The sequence below is a fragment of the Danio rerio genome, chromosome 2 (assembly GCF_052040795.2).
Source record: "Danio rerio strain M-AB ecotype USA chromosome 2, GRCz13ab, whole genome shotgun sequence".
NCBI classification, from domain to species: domain Eukaryota; kingdom Metazoa; phylum Chordata; class Actinopteri; order Cypriniformes; family Danionidae; genus Danio; species Danio rerio.
In genome coordinates this window covers 57,442,501-57,460,000 of record NC_141022.1, presented here as the reverse complement: position 1 = coordinate 57,460,000, position 17,500 = coordinate 57,442,501, and the positions used below count along the sequence as shown (strand labels likewise).

At 35.3% G+C, this 17,500-nt stretch overlaps 1 protein-coding gene and 1 long non-coding RNA gene across 3 annotated transcripts in view; both read left to right on the top strand.

Annotated features, from left to right (window-relative positions):
* The window catches only part of LOC147846549 (uncharacterized), a 1,651,758-nt gene that overhangs the window by 740,521 nt on the left and 893,737 nt on the right, over positions 1-17,500 (top strand). The window lies entirely within an intron of this gene.
* Positions 1-17,500, top strand: part of LOC103910147 (uncharacterized) — a 60,765-nt gene that overhangs the window by 34,341 nt on the left and 8,924 nt on the right. Inside the window, exon 3 of one of the 2 annotated variants that reach the window (XM_087241601.1) lies at positions 5,567-5,834. In XM_087241601.1, the coding sequence (XP_087097727.1) occupies positions 5,594-5,834 (241 nt within the window). In that variant the 5' untranslated portion in view covers positions 5,567-5,593. Of the gene's footprint in view, positions 295-5,566; positions 5,835-17,500 lie in introns of those variants that run through there. The other variant, XM_087241602.1, reaches the window with a different exon arrangement.

Sequence of the window (17,500 nt, the reverse complement as noted above, 5' to 3'; positions counted from 1 at the left end):
TCTTCAGAAACAAATAAGTAAAAGTGACATGGAGATGGACCTTATACAGCTTCAAATGGAAGAGAAAAGGCTACTTATAAAAAAAGCAGCACTTGAAATTCAATTACTGGAGCATCGCCTTAAGGTGAGAACTGTGAATATTAATCTGTTGCATGTTAAGTTTGTGTGTGTATAAAGTAATATATATAAAAAAAAATCTTACTGAATTGTACATTTATTGTTTTTCAGGAATTAAAGAAATGAACTGTCTGGCAAACCAGTGCAAAAAAAATTAATAAAAAAAATTTTGACAGATCCTGTCTCTCAAAAGTCTTCCGTCTCTGTTGGCCTCTAAAATGTCTAGGTGTTCCTCTGGGCCATCTCCCTCAATACAAGGAGGGAGGCTCTCTCCTCTTATAGTGGCAATGTTGTGAAGCACAACACAAGCCACTATGATGTCACATGCCCTCTCTGGACTGACCCGGAGCCCACGCAGACACTGAAACCGAGATTTGAGAATCCCTATGGTCATCTCCACCTTAGCTCTTGTTCGGCTGTGAGCCAGGTTTAACCGTGTCTGTGGTCCAGGCTCAGGTTCAGGGTAGGGTGTCATTAAATAGGGCAGACAAGGGTATCCTCTGTCCCCCAGCAAGTAACCATTGTACTGTCCTGTAATGATTAAAGTGTGTAATACAAATATAGTAAAAAATAAATAAATAAATAAAACAAAATAATTCATTATATCAAGCAAAATATACCCTGCTGAAATGCCTGGCATAATGATGACTCGCGGAAAATTCTGGCATCATGCACAGATCCTGGCCATTTTGCCTCGACGTTTGTAATTATTTGGGTTGCTTCACATATTACCTAGTTGGTGGGAAAAAAGCAATATTACAATTTAATGGTTTTAACAAGGCAAAAAAAATTAAGGACACACGGAAATTGTTACCTGCACATTGATACTATGAGTAGATTTCCTATTAACATAGTCCCCCTCATTTATTGAAGGGGCTTTAATAGGAATGTGGGTGCCATCAACACACCCAATTACATTTGGTAACCCTGAAACAAAATTATGGAAGTATTAAGTGTGCATAAAGAAAACATGTATAGATATAACTAATAAGACTGCATGTTAAATATGCGTAATAGATTTTCCTTCAAAGAACAAACCTGCCACTCTGTGGAATTCGTTCTTAATAACACGCAGAGGTTTGTGGCCAGGGAACTGTACAAATGTGGGTAAGAGGTGTTTAAGGGCCAGACATACCGTACGAACGGCTCTACAAACAGTTGCCTTTCCCACATGCTCTGCATCACCTACATTATACAAAAAATGGCCAGACGCAAAAAACCTTAGTGCTATGGACAGAATGCTTTCTGTGCTAAGAGCAGAACCACGGTTTGTGACGTTCGCAATATGCGGTTTTAAAAGACGTGTTAAATAAACTAACGACTCTTTTGAAAAACGATAACGCTCCTTCAAATAATCATTAGGGTATGAAAACACATCAATACGTGGTCTTATAACTCTCTCCCGGCGAAAAAAACCTCGTATAATTTGAGCTTCTACGTCCACAGGATCCTCATCAAAAGGGCACGCCATGCTCGCTTACCTTCTGACACAAACTTACACTGGAACATAACCTGCTACCGAGCAGGTTATCTTCAGAGAGTGAGTTGCTATGGTTACATACATACCCACAAAGTTACCTCCGTTTTTGGAACCGAAAGCTGAGGTTATCCACTTACTTACTCTCAAACTTACCCGGGTATGTCACATAACCTGCTTTCTGGAATACCCCCCTGGAGAAGAGTTTTCCCAAGAGCAACTATACTGATAGCACAGAGAGAAAAAACAATACGACTTTTCAATCAGAATGTTCAACTGCAAAAACAACAGTGTTTGAGAGGGATTCCTCAGCAGGACAAGAATGCGGCCTTTTGAGAGCGTGAAAGAAAATATGTGCACACATGCAGGCTTAAATATATATGCTCCATCGACCCGTGTGTATCTGAATAAACAAAAGACAACACAAAGATCTGGATGGAAACTTTCTACCAGCAGACCGGCATGGAAGAAAAGAAAGAAAGCACTACAACTTTTCCACAAAACCACAACACACGCTGGCTGGAGTTATTACAGTGCTTCTATTATGGATTATGAAAATTTCATATTTGGGTTTTGGCAGTCCTTGTATAGCCCAAATTATTATTCACACCCTGGGTAAATCTGACTTTTAGTAACTTTTATTTAACCAGAAATGACACAGGCTTCTATCATAAGCTGTACAAGACGCATCACTGTGGAAAAATATATATATATTTCTCAGCTTTTATTTACCTTTGAACAAGTCAGAATCCACCAGTGGTATAAATAATTTTGGGTTTAACTTTACAAGGTCAAAAATGCTTTCATTTTCTTGTAATATGGCCTTGTTTTGATCTGATTTTCTCAAGGACTCCCAAACAAGTCACTCAACCAAACCTTTTTCCAAATCCCTGCTTTGTATGATGCTAATCTGCTGTGATTGGTCAGGTGATGACTTAGTCAGTTGTGATTGGCCAACTGTATGCAGCACATTAGATCTTAAAAATATATCAAAAATGATAGATTTTAATAATAATAATACAATAAAAAAAATAAAATGGGCAACGCAGTGGTGCAGTAGGTAGTGCTGTCGCCTCACAGCAAGAAGGTTGCTAGTTCGAGCCTCGGCTGGGTCAGTTGACGTTTCTGTGTGGAGTTTGCATGTTCTCCCTGCATTCGTGTGGGTTTCCTCCACAGCTCAAAGACATGTGGTAGAGTTGGTGTTGAGCCACAGTAAGATAGGACGTTCCTTGGCTGTGGTGGAAATGCTGCTAATGTAGAAATTAGAGACGTGAACCTACTCTGGTCTCACAGTTCGGTTACGATTATCATGCCATTAATTTGGTTCAATTCAATATCTCGGTGCATGCACAGTTTTATATTTGGGGGGGGGGGGTACCGCTGTCTGTAAAAACACACACACACACACACACACACACAGCAGACACAAAGCACCACACAGCATTACGCTCTCTCATTTAAACATATAAACACAAACACACATGCGCGCGCTTGCTTGCTCGCTCACTCTGAAATGTATTCCCGCGCCGCAAGAAATCTGGTCGGTTCCCGCGGTAAAGCTGCGAGAATGCAGACCTCTATCCAGAAATATCGCTGTAACAATCAAGACAGCAGGTCAAAAGGGCCACAGTGAGAGAGAAAGATACATAGTTTACTTTTATTCTCTCAATCGCAGTGAAATAGAAGCTTCTGCTGTAAATGTCAGTGAAAGACTGTCCAGAAAACACATGTAGCGAAATTGAGCACAGTTCCTGCGTTAAGTAGAAGCGTTGTAAATACTTGCGCTCGTCTCCCTCGCCATAGTAGCCTAAGCTACAGCGACGAACTTTCTGCTATGACGTGGAGTGCGAGATGCACGTTACGCTGCATGAATTTTTTAATTAGCCTACATTAGTAACAGTTAATTTTGTTATGGTATGAACTTTAATCCAGGCAAAAATAACTAAATAAAATAAGACCTTTGTAACGATATCCAAGACTTTGTATACCAAATTCAAGGCTATTAAAGCCTTAATTTGAGATAATCAAATTTAAGATTTAAGACTTTTTCAAAGCTTTTGAGACCCCGGGGGTACTCTGTATTGGCTAGAGCAGCTCAAAGTTGAGCTAAAAATAAATACTAAATGCTGAAGTTGGGAAATGACAGCTTGGTGATGTAATGCTTTTTTTGAAAACAGAAAAAAAAAATCTTCTCAGAAGAACAACGAGGATATTTTACAAAACATGGGACCCTTTAATCCATATTGAGAATAATGTACTCCTCCAAGCAAGAATCCCCCAACATCCCCTCCCCTTACTCTTGTAAGTTTTATTTATTTATTTAATTATTTATTTAATCATTCATATTTTATTTATTTTATAATTTTTTTTCTTATTTGCGACCACCACCAAAATGAAAAGGGAAGTTTCAGTACGTGCACGGGCTGATTTTCACACCGGCAACGCAAACACATGGACATCAGTAATCAAATTATTTGCATGAAAGGTCATTTTTAAAAAGAAAAGAAATGTTAAATATTGTAGCAGAAATAATAATGTTAGTAATTCACATTTCATCAGAAGCAAAAAAATAAATAAATAAATGCAACAACAACATAACAAGGATTCCAACTCGACCTGATGAGGTTTGTTTACTGTCTTTAATTCCCTAGCATTGAATGGATCTCAACTCATCAAACAGAGATTTCGCCCTCAGGAAAAGGGAGTCTGATTGTTTGGGCTTGTTGTGTTCAAAGATTGTGGGGTCTCCACCCTGGCAGATGTTCTGAAGGACACGCCTTCGTAAAGATGGGGAAACCAGACAATACGGATAAAAGATCATGACCTGAAAGAGTCAAACTCATTCATACTGTACAAACAAGATGATCTCGGAGCATTCAACACAGACAGTGAGTCTTTATAGTAGACTTAAAGGTTATTAAAAACGCTGTGTGCCAAGTATGCACAACATACAAAAGACAGTCCTCGAAAGTACATGCATCGTCACTTAAATTGAGCATTGTGACTATTTTTCTGAACTGCAGAATGGAAACATTGTGAAGGAACTGTATGATTTATACTGCCAAGCTCTGAAAAGAAGGAAAGCATAAAAATAGTACTTCAGATTTGCTGTGCTGAGTTCACTGGCAAGTGTAGTTGGGTTTTGTGTCACATGACTGACAGTGATGCAACTAATTCAAGCACAACAAAGAGGGAGAGAGAAATAAGAACAATTAATAACATCAAATTCTGGTTGACGCTATTAAATAATCAATATAAGATCACAACAAATATTATATATATATATATTTTTTATCTATATTGTTCAAATTAAATCTAAAAACAACTTTAAATGTTTTGTTGTACCTGTTATTACAACTGAAGTCCACTTGAAATCTAAATTTGTAATGTTTATTCTAGGGGTGTCAAAATGAATTGTTTCTTCGGTGCACTATGATGCAGATGCGGACAATTCAGTATCGGTTCAGTAATAATCATAACCGGTTATTATGTACTGACGTCATTTATCTCATATGCACTATGTCGCTGTAGCTTACTTTGGCTAGGGAGGCAAGAGCGAGTATTTACAACGCTCCAACTACATAATAGTGCAGAAGCTGTGCACAATTCACTGCGTGAACCTAGCTGGACAGTCACAACAGAAGCCCCTATTTCACTGCGATTGAGAGAATGAAAGTAAATTAGATTTTGACAGCATGCCAAACAAGCTACGTATGTATAAATCATGAGCTAAGTGTGAACTCTTGAAAGAAGAAGATATTTTGAAAAAAAAAATGTTTAAACCTGTAACCATTGACTTCTATGATATTTGTTCTTCCTACAATGAAAGTCAACGATTACAGGTTTTCAGCTTTCTTCAAAATATCATCTTTTGTGTTCAACAAAAAAAAAAACATAGGTGACTAATCTATCCCTTTAACTAAACATCTACAGCTTGTGTCTAACGTGTATGTCTAACATCTGTTTTTTCAGAGTTTCAATGCTCCACGCTGCTCTAAGATGAGGGTATGGAAAGAGGTCACCCTCGCCTTCATCCTGTTTGGTGCCTCGTTTTTCCTCCTGCTTATGAGAACCACGCAACCAGTCGGGCCCTCAAACCCAAAACCCTTCCAGATCTCAGCAGACCCTCCAGCCACAATTCTCCAATCCCGATCATCATCATCATCATCCTCCTCATCCAAAACAATGCTGCGCCGCACAGCCAGAGCCACCGAGGACATAGGCTCACTCATCTCCGAATGTAAGAATTCCTCAACATCAGACTAGGCTTATTGTGTTTACTTGTTTAGCTTTTATCACAGTATAAGCCAGGGCTGTGCAATTAAATCACAACTCAATTTCAATTTTGGCCTTCAACATTTATGAAAAAAACATTAATTAAGATAAAACTATTATTGCATCATAACACGCCCTCTTTCAAGCAGTTCACATTCATTCCTCTGATAAAGGGATCAATATCGATACTGTATAACTGATAACTCTTAAGATTTAGAGGCTGATAACTGATATATTAGCCTTTTTACAACCAAAATAATTGTTATTATGATGTTTCCCTTAATCTAGCATCCATAGTAAACAGTATTATCAAGATATTAGCCTAAGCTGCATAAAATATTACTTTAACAGGTATAATAACCACAAAACAAATGTGTATTGCTTGTACACGTTCAGAAAAAAAAAAATATATATATATATATATTAAATAAAATTCCAAAAGGATGATAAAGTACATTAGGCAACACTTTACACTGATAAATGTTAGTCAATGCATTAAAATCAACAGTGATAACCATAATACTGTTATATGAAAAGTTAGTAAGAAATACAACTGAACTTCGTAAGATATTAACTCCATTAGAACTTTTTATTTTTTATTTATTTTTTATTTTTTGGCATCAGCTAAAATTAATGATTTCTTTGTGGTCTGAATTAAGTTAAAGTGGGAGAAATAAGCACTGAACACGTCACCATTCTTCTCAGTAAACAACCAAAGCAATCCATATATGCAAAGCTAAAGCTAAAAGCAAATCTAATTAGTTTACAAATGAAGTTACACATAATAGAATGAAATAACGCAGGGAAAAAGTATTTAACACATGAAGAAAGGAAGGAGCAGAAAAGCAGTGAAAGCCCAGACAGCAGCTGAAATCTATTAGTAGTTTTTCAGCAACCCTCTGCTCTTCTTCAGTGTAATTTAATAACAGCTGCTTCAGTCCAACATCTACATTAGCAAGAGGATGAAACCAGGGTGGACATTTCAGCAAGACAATGATGTAAAACACAGCCGAGGAAACTCTCAAATGCTTTCAGAGAAAAAAAAAAAACAAGCTGTAGAATGGCCCAGCCAATCACCTGACCTGAATCCAATAGAGCATACAAAATAAAGCTCAGCTTTAATAGACAAGACCCACAGAACCATCAAGATTTTGACACTGTAAAGTCTGTGGAAAAACTCACACCTGAGCAATGCATGTGACTTCATTCTCCATATGAGAGGCGTCTGTAAGTTGCCATCAGCAAAAAAGCCCTTTATATACAGTATTAAATATGTTTCAGTAGTTCAGCACTTTCTCCTGGTGTAATTTTATGGTGTTATGTATTTTATTGGTTTGGTTTTATTTTTATGTTTGTATTGTTTTGGTTTTTTTCCAAAATCTGCTTCAATTCCATTAGAAATATTATGCCCAGGAAAAAAACATGACATGATTAATACTTATTTTTTCCGCTGTAAATTAACTGATGTTAGCAAATGCAGCCTTACTTTACAAAAAGTTATGGTCACGGGCCAGATTAACATGTGAAAATGTCATTATTTGAAAGCAAACGGCATATAAAGTCTTCAAGCATTTGAAATGTTCTGAACGCCACTGAACATACAACAGCATGAATATTCCTAAAAAGCACTAAACGTTTCAACGATAAATATTTATTTCACTGTATTTTGAAATGGCCATGATCTCAATATTGTGCATGTTCATGATCACGATATATTGAACATCAGCTCATGCCTACATCAGAGTTGGTGTGGATTAGGTAGATGTAGACATGACAGAAAGGATTTAATATGTCATCCTCCAGTCGCCGCTGTGTTTATATTACATGCCTCTACAGCCACCGGCGCTCAGTCACTGCTCATAAATCATAGCTGTCAGCATGCTGGTGTTGAAGGCCAGACCGCTCAGGTGAACAAAGCTTTACAAACTAGCAGCTATCAACACACGTTAAGTCAGCATCATTAGCTCTCCTAAATTCTAAATTACCCCCCCACACACACCCCTCCTTATTTTTTCCTCAATTTCTGTTTAACGGAAAGAAGATTTTTTTCAAAACGTTTCTAGACATAAGTTTTAATAACTCATTTCCAATAACTGATTTTTTTATCTTTGCCATGATTATAGTACATAATATTTTGTGAGGTTTATTCATAAATTAATTTTGAGAGGATCACGTGCTTATGATTTATCACGGCCGGTCTCGCATTTGCTAATCAGTATCTTCAAATCATAAGAGCCCTAAGCTACTATAAATAACCACAGTTTTTAGTTCACTTTATCTTCGTCTGGAAGAAACCCCCCTCCTCCCCTTTTCTCCTCCTTTACCTCTGACTGGGCGACACGGCGGCCCAGTGGTTAGCCCTGCGAGCCCCACAGCAAGAACACTGCCGGCCCTGGTCCCACAGGACCGGTGGGTGTTTCTGTGAGGAGTTTGTATGTTCTCCCCGTGTCCGCGTAGGTTTTCCAGTTTCCTCCCACCATCCAAAGACATTCAACATGCATAACAATCAAGCATTTATCTAACCCTCGTGTTCCCTTAGCTACCGCAGCGGGGGAGTTCTGAGATCCACCGAGCTCAGGCTCCCTTCTCGCTCTGCCAAACGGGAGGAAGCCCCGGACCCGAGGAGTCCTTGAGCTCGGGGCTCTCTCCCGGGACAGCATGCCAAACAAGCTTTTATAAATCATCAGCTAAGTGTGAACTCTTGAAACTAGATATTCTTTAAGATATTCAGCGTAAAGAGGTTAAACTGAATACTAGTATCTTAAAGAATATCTAGTCAAATATTATGTTAATATTAATATTATATTAAGGCCTAAGGTGTTTTTTTACAAGCATTATTTATTTCTCTTTGCCATTTTGGCTTATTGGAACCCAATTAAAATAAAACCTAAGTATCATCTTTTGATATGATGTACTTAGAGAAAGATGATGTCTATATATGTGGACTTGTGGTCCAAATTTACATAAAACAGACTATTATAGAGTAAAAACAACATTTCCCCCCCATTTTGGACAGTTAAAAATAGTGTTTGGGACATTTCATATGCTGCAAAACAGTTGCAGGATGACACTGTATGTCTGTAACAAAATATAAAACATTTATTATTGTAAATAGCCACTTAAGAGCTAAAATGTGAGGTCCACGTATGAGGCCACTTAGCCATAGAAGGTTAAAATGACATCTAAAGACTTAACTAGGGTAATTAGGTAAGTAAGAGTAACCAGGCAATTCATTGTATAATGATGGTTTGTTGTGTAGACAATCGAAACCAATATTGCTAAAGGGGGCTAATAATATTGACCTTAAAATGGTTTAGAAAACTTTTGTTAAACTGCTTTTATTCTAGCCAACTTAAATCACATAAGATGTTCTTCAAAAAAAAAAAAAAATATTATAGGAAACATTGAAAGATTCCTAACTTCAACTGTACACAATTAGCTGATTGGTTATACTAATAGCGGCCAAAAGAAAAAGGGAATTTACTATGGAAGCACTGAAATGAAAATTCTGGGCAGAAACTAAAAGTTCTGGATGGACTTTGTCAAAAATGCTTTTTAAAAATTATTTATTATTTTATTAAATAAAATAAAGAAGCGGCACTGTGACCAAGTGGTTAGCACTGTTGCCTCACAGCAAGAAGGTCGCTGGTTCGAGTCCCGGCTGGGTCAGTTGGCATTTCTGTCTGGAGTTTGCATGTTTTCCTCATGTTGGCGTGGGTTTCCTCCGGGTGCTCCCCGGTTTCCCCCACAGTCCAAACACATGCGCTATAGGTTAACTGAATAAACTCAACTGGCTCTAGTGCGTGTGAATATGAGAGTGTGAGTTGGCAGTTCATTCCACTGTGGCGACCCCAGATAAATAAGGTACTAAGCCAAAGGAGAGTGAATGAAGTAATTTTGTAAGACTTTAAATTAAAAGGGATAGTGCTCCAATCACTTTAATTTGCCCACACAAGTGGTTTTAAACTTTCATGAGTTTCTTTATTCTGTTGAACACAAAAGATGATATTATGAAGAAAGCTGAAAACCTGTATCCAAATCAATCAATACTATGCAAATCACTAGCTATGTTTCCATCCAAAAATGCTAATTAATTTTATGTGCAAACCTGGAATGTTGCATAAAAGATGTGCGCATAATGCAGCGTTTCCATCCAACGAGTCAAAGAAAACAAAATCGTCACTTCCTGATTAACTGGTGCCAAATATCAACAGTAAAAATGGAATTTGCTGCGGTAGGAGAAGCAACGAGAGTCTTTTCCTTATTTAATAAATGACTTGCACCTCAGAAGACGACTTCGCCGCGCAGTGAATGCATGGTGGCATTTGAAGGTGTGAGATGCAGAGCACAGACGCTCCTGACAGTTCTGGAGGTCATTAATAATATAATAACGTGTCAAACGTTTTACAGTGTGCTCAGCCTGCTGGTTTGTTCATTCACACATTTTTCATCATCACATGATCTCTTGTAACAAAATCACATGACCTTTAATGCACATAATAAAATTTGTTTCCAAAAAGTGTTTCCATTGTAGTATATGCGCATATTTTCTCATCGAATAAAAGGTTTATCCTACTCAGTTGCGCGCACACATTTTTTCTGTGCATTTTCTAAATTTATGCGCATCCTGGTATTCCCATCAACCCTTTTTTACGTGCATATTTGGTTACAGGTATCTAGTATGTATCTTTATTTAAAAATGTTTAGATATTTTGAATTGAAAACAGGACGAAAACTTGGTTTATAATTTTATTATTATTTTTATAACAGCTCAGGGATGAGCTTTTTAAAATGAAGGGTTGGACATGAATATTTTTCTTGTTTTTTTTTTTCTTTTTTTTATACGATTCGTCGATTAATCAAAAAAATAATTGACAGATTAATCGATTATTAAAATATCCGTCAGTTGCAGCCATAATATCTGCTACCAGATTCATTTTCAGTCGTTAGACACCAACATGAAAATATACTATAGTAATTTATAGTAAGGGCGAAGCAGTGGTGCAGTAGGTAGTGCTGTTGCCTCACAGCAAGAAGTTCACTGTTTCTGTGTGGAGTTTGCATGTTCTCCCTGCGCTCGCGTGGGTTTCCTCCGGGTGCTCCGGTTTCCCCCACATGCAGTTCAGGTGAATTGGGTAGGCTAAATTTTCCGTAGTGTATGAGTGTGTGTGTGAATGAGTGTGTGTGGATGTTTCCCAGAGATAGGTTGTGGCTGGAAGGGCATCGCTGCATAAAAACGTGCTGTATAGGTTGGTGGTTCATTCTGCTGTGGCGACCCCAGATTAATAAACGGACTAAGCCTACAAGAAAATGAATGAATAAATGAATTTATAGTAAATTCTATACTGCTTTTTTCAATCATACTGACTGTTTTTTTTTTTTTCTATAGGCGATGTATATTGCATGACCAAAAATGATTAAGGTCATGTCCATGTGTTGGACAAAAAAAACTCATCTTAGGCATTTCTCCTAATCGAATGCTGTTCAATGCATGCAAAATATAGTTATCATATAAAATTGCACCTGTTTAATTTAAAATATGGACATGCTCATTTTGCAATTTTAGAGAGGCAAGACCAAACCCGGACAGCAATTACACTGTAGATCAAATTTGGAGCCTTTGGAAACACAAAGGTTTTCTGCTTCTCAGATGTGGAAATGAGGCTCGACTAATCTCACGTTTCACCTTTAAAGTTTCAAACTCTGCTCAGACTTGCCAGAACTACAAAGTCTCAATCACAAGTCAAGAGATCTCAATATTGAACACATTGAACAAATTCCAAACTAACTGCATAAGCCAAATGTTCTGCCTATCCACATTTATTTTATAGTCATGGAGAGACCACAGTGTGAGTAGACGCCATAAAAATGTAATTAGACACAGATGAAAATGGAAAAGACTCATATAAAGTCCAGAACTCAACAATAAGTTTTTTTTTTTTTTTTAATCTGGCCAGAAGTTAGACCATAAATTCAAAAGGCATACATTTTCTGGTACATGATATACTGTAGATTTGAAGACTAAATTATTAGCCTTTCTGTGAAATTGTAATTCTTTTTATGTAATATTTCCCAGGGGATGTTTAACAGAGAATTTTTTCCCCAACACATTTTGAACAGTTTTAATACCTATTTTTAAGTGATGTCCAACAGAGAATTTTCAACATAATTAAAGACATTTTAATATCTATTTTTTGTCTTTGCCATGATCACTGTACACAATACTTTAGTTATTTTGCAAGATACTAGTATTCAGCTTAAAGCGTCATTTAAAAGGCTTAAAGAGCCCCTATTATGGGTTTTTGAAAATAAAAAAATATATAATAATAAAAATAAATAATAAAAATAAATAATAAAAATAAACAATAATAATAATAATAATAATAAAAATAATCATAAATAAATAAATAAATAAATAAATAAATAAATATATATATATATATATATATAGCTTAAGGGGGCTGATAATATTAACCTTTAAATAGTTTTTCAGAGTCATAAAAATCCACATGAGGTGGTTTTTAAATAGCAAAAAATATAAATATTACCAATGTAAACGCATTGCACGTTCTGCGTCATTCGTGGCACGCTGCGATAATTCACCTCAATGCATGTGTTTGCATTGACTTTGTATGTAATTTACATAATATGTGTTAAAGCATGTACAATTTTAATTTCGCCTTTTGTTTCCAAAATTGTCAGGCATGCTCACTCCTGTAGGTGTTGTCAATCTGGCAACCAGAGTTGTCAGAGGAAGGGCAGGGTAATAACAACAAACTTTACATTATTTTGAACTTGGACTGCAATACCCATTTCAACCACTAGGCATCAATCATAACCTTTAGCTGCACTTTGCAAAAAAAGACAACAAAAAAAAAAAAACATCTCATATTTTTCATATATTGCACAGCATTAGATTAGGAGAAATAACTAAGTATAACAGGGAAAATAAAGTATTGAACATGACACCATTAAAACAGTTTTAATGACTATGTTTTTAAGTGATGTCCAACAGAGTTTGTAACTTTTTAAGTCATTTTAATAACCATTTGTCTTTGCCGTGATCAATGAACATAATACTTTAATTATTTTGCAAGATACTAGTATTCAGCTTAAAGTATCATTTAAAGGCTTAAAGAGCCCCTATTATGAGTTTTTGAAAATGACCTTGCATGCATTGTGTTTTACAACTCTAAGTGAATGAAAGCATCCAGCTGAGGTTTAAATCAAAGTCGACTGTTTCCTTCAAGATTCAATAGTTTTGAGCACGCTTTCAGAGTCGAATGAATGATTCATTTTGTGTTCGAATCTTTTGCCTGTCCATTGTTATAACTTGGGCTTATGGTTAAGAAGAGCATATGCTTGTTTTTAACTGCATTGCTTTAATGCACTCCTGTATTGGGCTTTAACATACACTCACCGGCCACTTTATTAAGAACACTTTACTAGTACCGGCCGGGTTGGACCCCTTTTGCCTTCAGAACTGCCTTAATCCTCCGTGGCATAGATCCAGCAAGCTACTGGAAATATTTCTCAGAGATTTTGGTCCATATTGACATGAAAGCATCACACAGTTGCTGCAAATTTGTCGGCTGCACATCCATGATGCAAATCTCCCATTCCACCACATCCCATAGGTGCTCTATTGGATTGAACTCTGGTGACTGTGGAGGCTATTTGAGTACAGGGAACTCATTGTCATGTTCAAGATTCACGCTTTAGGACTTTATGATGACCAAAGTGTGCCAAGAAAATTTCCCCTCACACCATTACACCACCATCACCAGCCTGAACCATTGATACAAGGCAGGATGGATCCATGCTTTCAAGTTGCTGATACCAAATTCTGATCCAATCCAAATGTCACAGCAGAAATCGAGACTCATCAGACCAGGCAACATTTTTCCAATATTCTATTGTCCAAAATCCCAGCAGTTTCTGAAATACTCAGACCAGCCTGTCTGGCACCAACAACCATGCTACGTTCAAAGTCACATAAATCCCCTTTCTTCCCCATTCTGATGCTCGGTTTGAACTGCAGCAGATCTTCTTGATCATGTCTACATACCTAAAGGCATTGAGTTTATGCCATGTGATTGGCTGATTAGAAATTTACGTTAACGAGCAATTGGACAAGTATACCTAATAAAGTGGCCGGTGAGTGTACACTGTGCTCTGGCTACTACCTAACCATGGTGGATGTTTCTATCCGTACCATGTTGATTGCAGTCAGCCAGTCACAACAATTCTCTTCAACTGCAAAATGCAAAACTTGCTGCTTCATTTTAACCATGTTAATGAGCTGGATTAATGAATAAATCAGTCTCAAATCAGAGAAACTTGTAAAAGAAATGTAGAATACAAAGCAAAAGCAAATGTCTGAGATTGCAATACATAATAAAAATGAGCAGTCAGAATCAATTAACATAAAATGTTCAGTGGCAATACAGAACCGACTTGAAACGTTCTCACGCTGAGCCTGCAACCTACTGAAAGCCAAAAGCCTTCAGCATTGTTTTTATTCATGTCAAATTGAATGTGCTTTTAGCCTCAATAAGGTCCTCATTCTTACTGTATTTCAAACATTTGTTTCATTTGTGTCTAATTTTACTTCTGAGGAATTCCAGTAAAAGCACGAGACAAAGCTGATACTTAAAGCAAACATTAGCAAGGTCAAAACACACACTTCATGTTTACAGTACATGAATGCAAAGATATCTAAGCTGAACGCATAGATGTCAGACTAACACAATTCCACTACATGTTGCTACAAGAATTGCTATAATGAGAAATAGAAACTGCCCTTTACTGTTCTTTAAATAAACCGGTCATGCAAACTAGCTATGAAAGCCAATGTTTAAATTATTTCAAAGTGCAGTTGAAACTAGGGCTGCACATTATATTGAAAAATAATCATTATTGCCATACTAGCATTTGCAATTTCCATATTGTAGGGAAGTACAATGAGTTAAATTAATGTTATGTGTCAGGCATTTGTGTGTTGCATGCATAGGTTGTTTAAACATAAGTAAATAATAATAAATACGTAAATAAAATAAAGAAAATAAAAATAAACCAATAAAAATATGTAAATAATTAAAAAATTAAACAAATAGATAAATAAATATAAAAAAGTACATAAAAAAATAAATAAGTAAATAAAAATAAATAAAGTAAACAAAAAAGATAAATAAATATAAATACAATTAAATAAAAATAGATAACTATAAGTAAATAAAAATATTAGACAAATATAAATAAAAAATAATAAATATAAATTAGTAAATAAAAATAAAATATAAATATTAAATAAAAGTAAATAAATAAATAAATATAAATAAATAAAAGTAATAAAATAAATAAATAAATAAAAAATAGATAAATATAAGTAAGTAAAACAAGTAGTAACAATAAGTAAACAAATTAAAAATAAAAATAAACAAATAAATAAAAATAAGTAAATAAATTAAATAAACAATTAAAATAAATAGATAAATAAATAAATAAAAATAAGAAAATAAATAAACAAATATAAATAATTAAAAATAAACAAATAAACAAATATAAATTAAAAATATAATAAATAAATAAAAAATTAAATTAGATAAATATAAATAAGTGAATAAAAATAAGTAAATGAAAATAAATAAATAAACAAATAAATAAACTAATAAAAAAGTAATAAAACTAAATAAATAAAATATTTAAAAATAAATAAAAATAAGCAAAAAAAATAAAATAAATAGATAAATATAAATAAATAAAAATAAACTTCTATCATAAGAAATGTCACTGTCAATACTCAGCACTAATATTGCATATTTCCACAGTATAGTGCAGCCCTAATTTTATCGAAACTTAATTTTATCATTTAATTTAGATGTTAACAAATGTCTAGAAGTCCTATAAAAATCACAAATTTCCCAAGGGTCTCTTTCCAGCTATTTTCCAAACAAGTATCTGTTTAGAATCCTTATTGCATGTAAGAAAGCAATTAAATGGCTACAACTACAGTAGTTAGGGCTTATCTTGAACACTGGATAAATAAATTACATGATATTTTTGCAACAGAGAAACTCACTTATGCAATAAGATTAAAGTCTCGTACATTTTCAATACTGAAGAGACTGGATTGAGCACATCCCTAATGTGAAATTTGTAAATATAAATGAATTCACTAAAAGACAGAGCCACAATACAATCAGTAAGCCACTGTTTAAAAATGAAAAGTAGTCATTTTATGTTTAGTTGTCTCTCCCTGCTAATATATATATATATATATATATATATATATATATATATATATATATATATATATATATATATATATATATATAAAAAAACTATTGATCTAAAGATATGTGAACACCAAAGTATAAAATGTTAGGTTGTTGGTACCTAGCATTAGGTCAAATATGGACAAACCCAACTATTGGGTTAAAAAAGTTTAATTGAAAAATAATTTAAACATATATTTGATCAAACATTGAATGACAACCCGGCATTTTTTAAGAGTGCACCAAAACATCGTGTAATATTACACCCCTGTTCACAACTGTTAGCAAAAAATGTGCCTCCAAAATATATTTTGTCAGTGAGCAAAATGTGACTTTCTACTGAAAAACTGCAAGAAACTCCAAAGGGAACTCCATGGAAAATTAGCCAAGACCTGAGAATGATGCAGACATTCGATCATCCCTTGAGAACTGAAGTTTTTTGTAACATAAACGAACGTTAATTGCACATTAGCGAAAAGCTTGGAAAGCACACACATCTTTCCATACTCGTGTGGAGTAGGTTTCTGGCCTAAGAACTCAATTAGGTTGAATTATGAAATCGCAACCACCGATCAATAACGCTCATGTGCAATTCCATGCAAATGTCAAACTTACCATCAAAAAAAAAAAATGACGTTTATCAAAATAGCGAAAGCCTTTGTAGGTTTTTTGTGTAGTCTTGTATTTTACAGTACAGTAAAAATACTCAAATGTCTGTCAATGTTTTCAAGCAATTATATTTGATTTACCAGAAGTCACACAAGTGTCAATTTCACATCTGTCACATCCGTAACGGAGAGCGGTCACATCCATAACCAAGCTTTTCCCTCATAAATGCAAAAATGTCAAATACAGTGGTCCCTCGCCATCACCTTCCATGGTCTTGCAGTTTCGGGGGAATTTTTATTATTATTATTTTTTAACTGCACATGGTGTTTGGCGTCCTAAGACCAATCAATCTCCTCTGTGTCTCCTGTACAGTACAGAACGTGATCAGTTTGCCAAATAACATAAATCTTCTATCGCTAGTAGTATGAGTTTTAACGCAAAAGGGTTGTAACTGTCTGCAGCAAGACCATCGTAGAGGGGGGTCGCACACTGGATGCACTGCACCACACAGTGCCATGCATTTTAGAAATGTAAACATAGGTGCCCGGCTATAGTAAAACTCAGGCCACTGTTCATATTTCTGCCCCGCCAAAAAGCAGCATCTGAATAATTTCATGTTTCATAATTTCATTTCATGCGAATGTGAGCATCCAGTGTGTGTTATGGCGAGCTCAGACTGCATGATTTTAGCCCCGATTTTGACTCACCGACAGGTCATTTTTGACAAAATTGCAGACAAATGCCT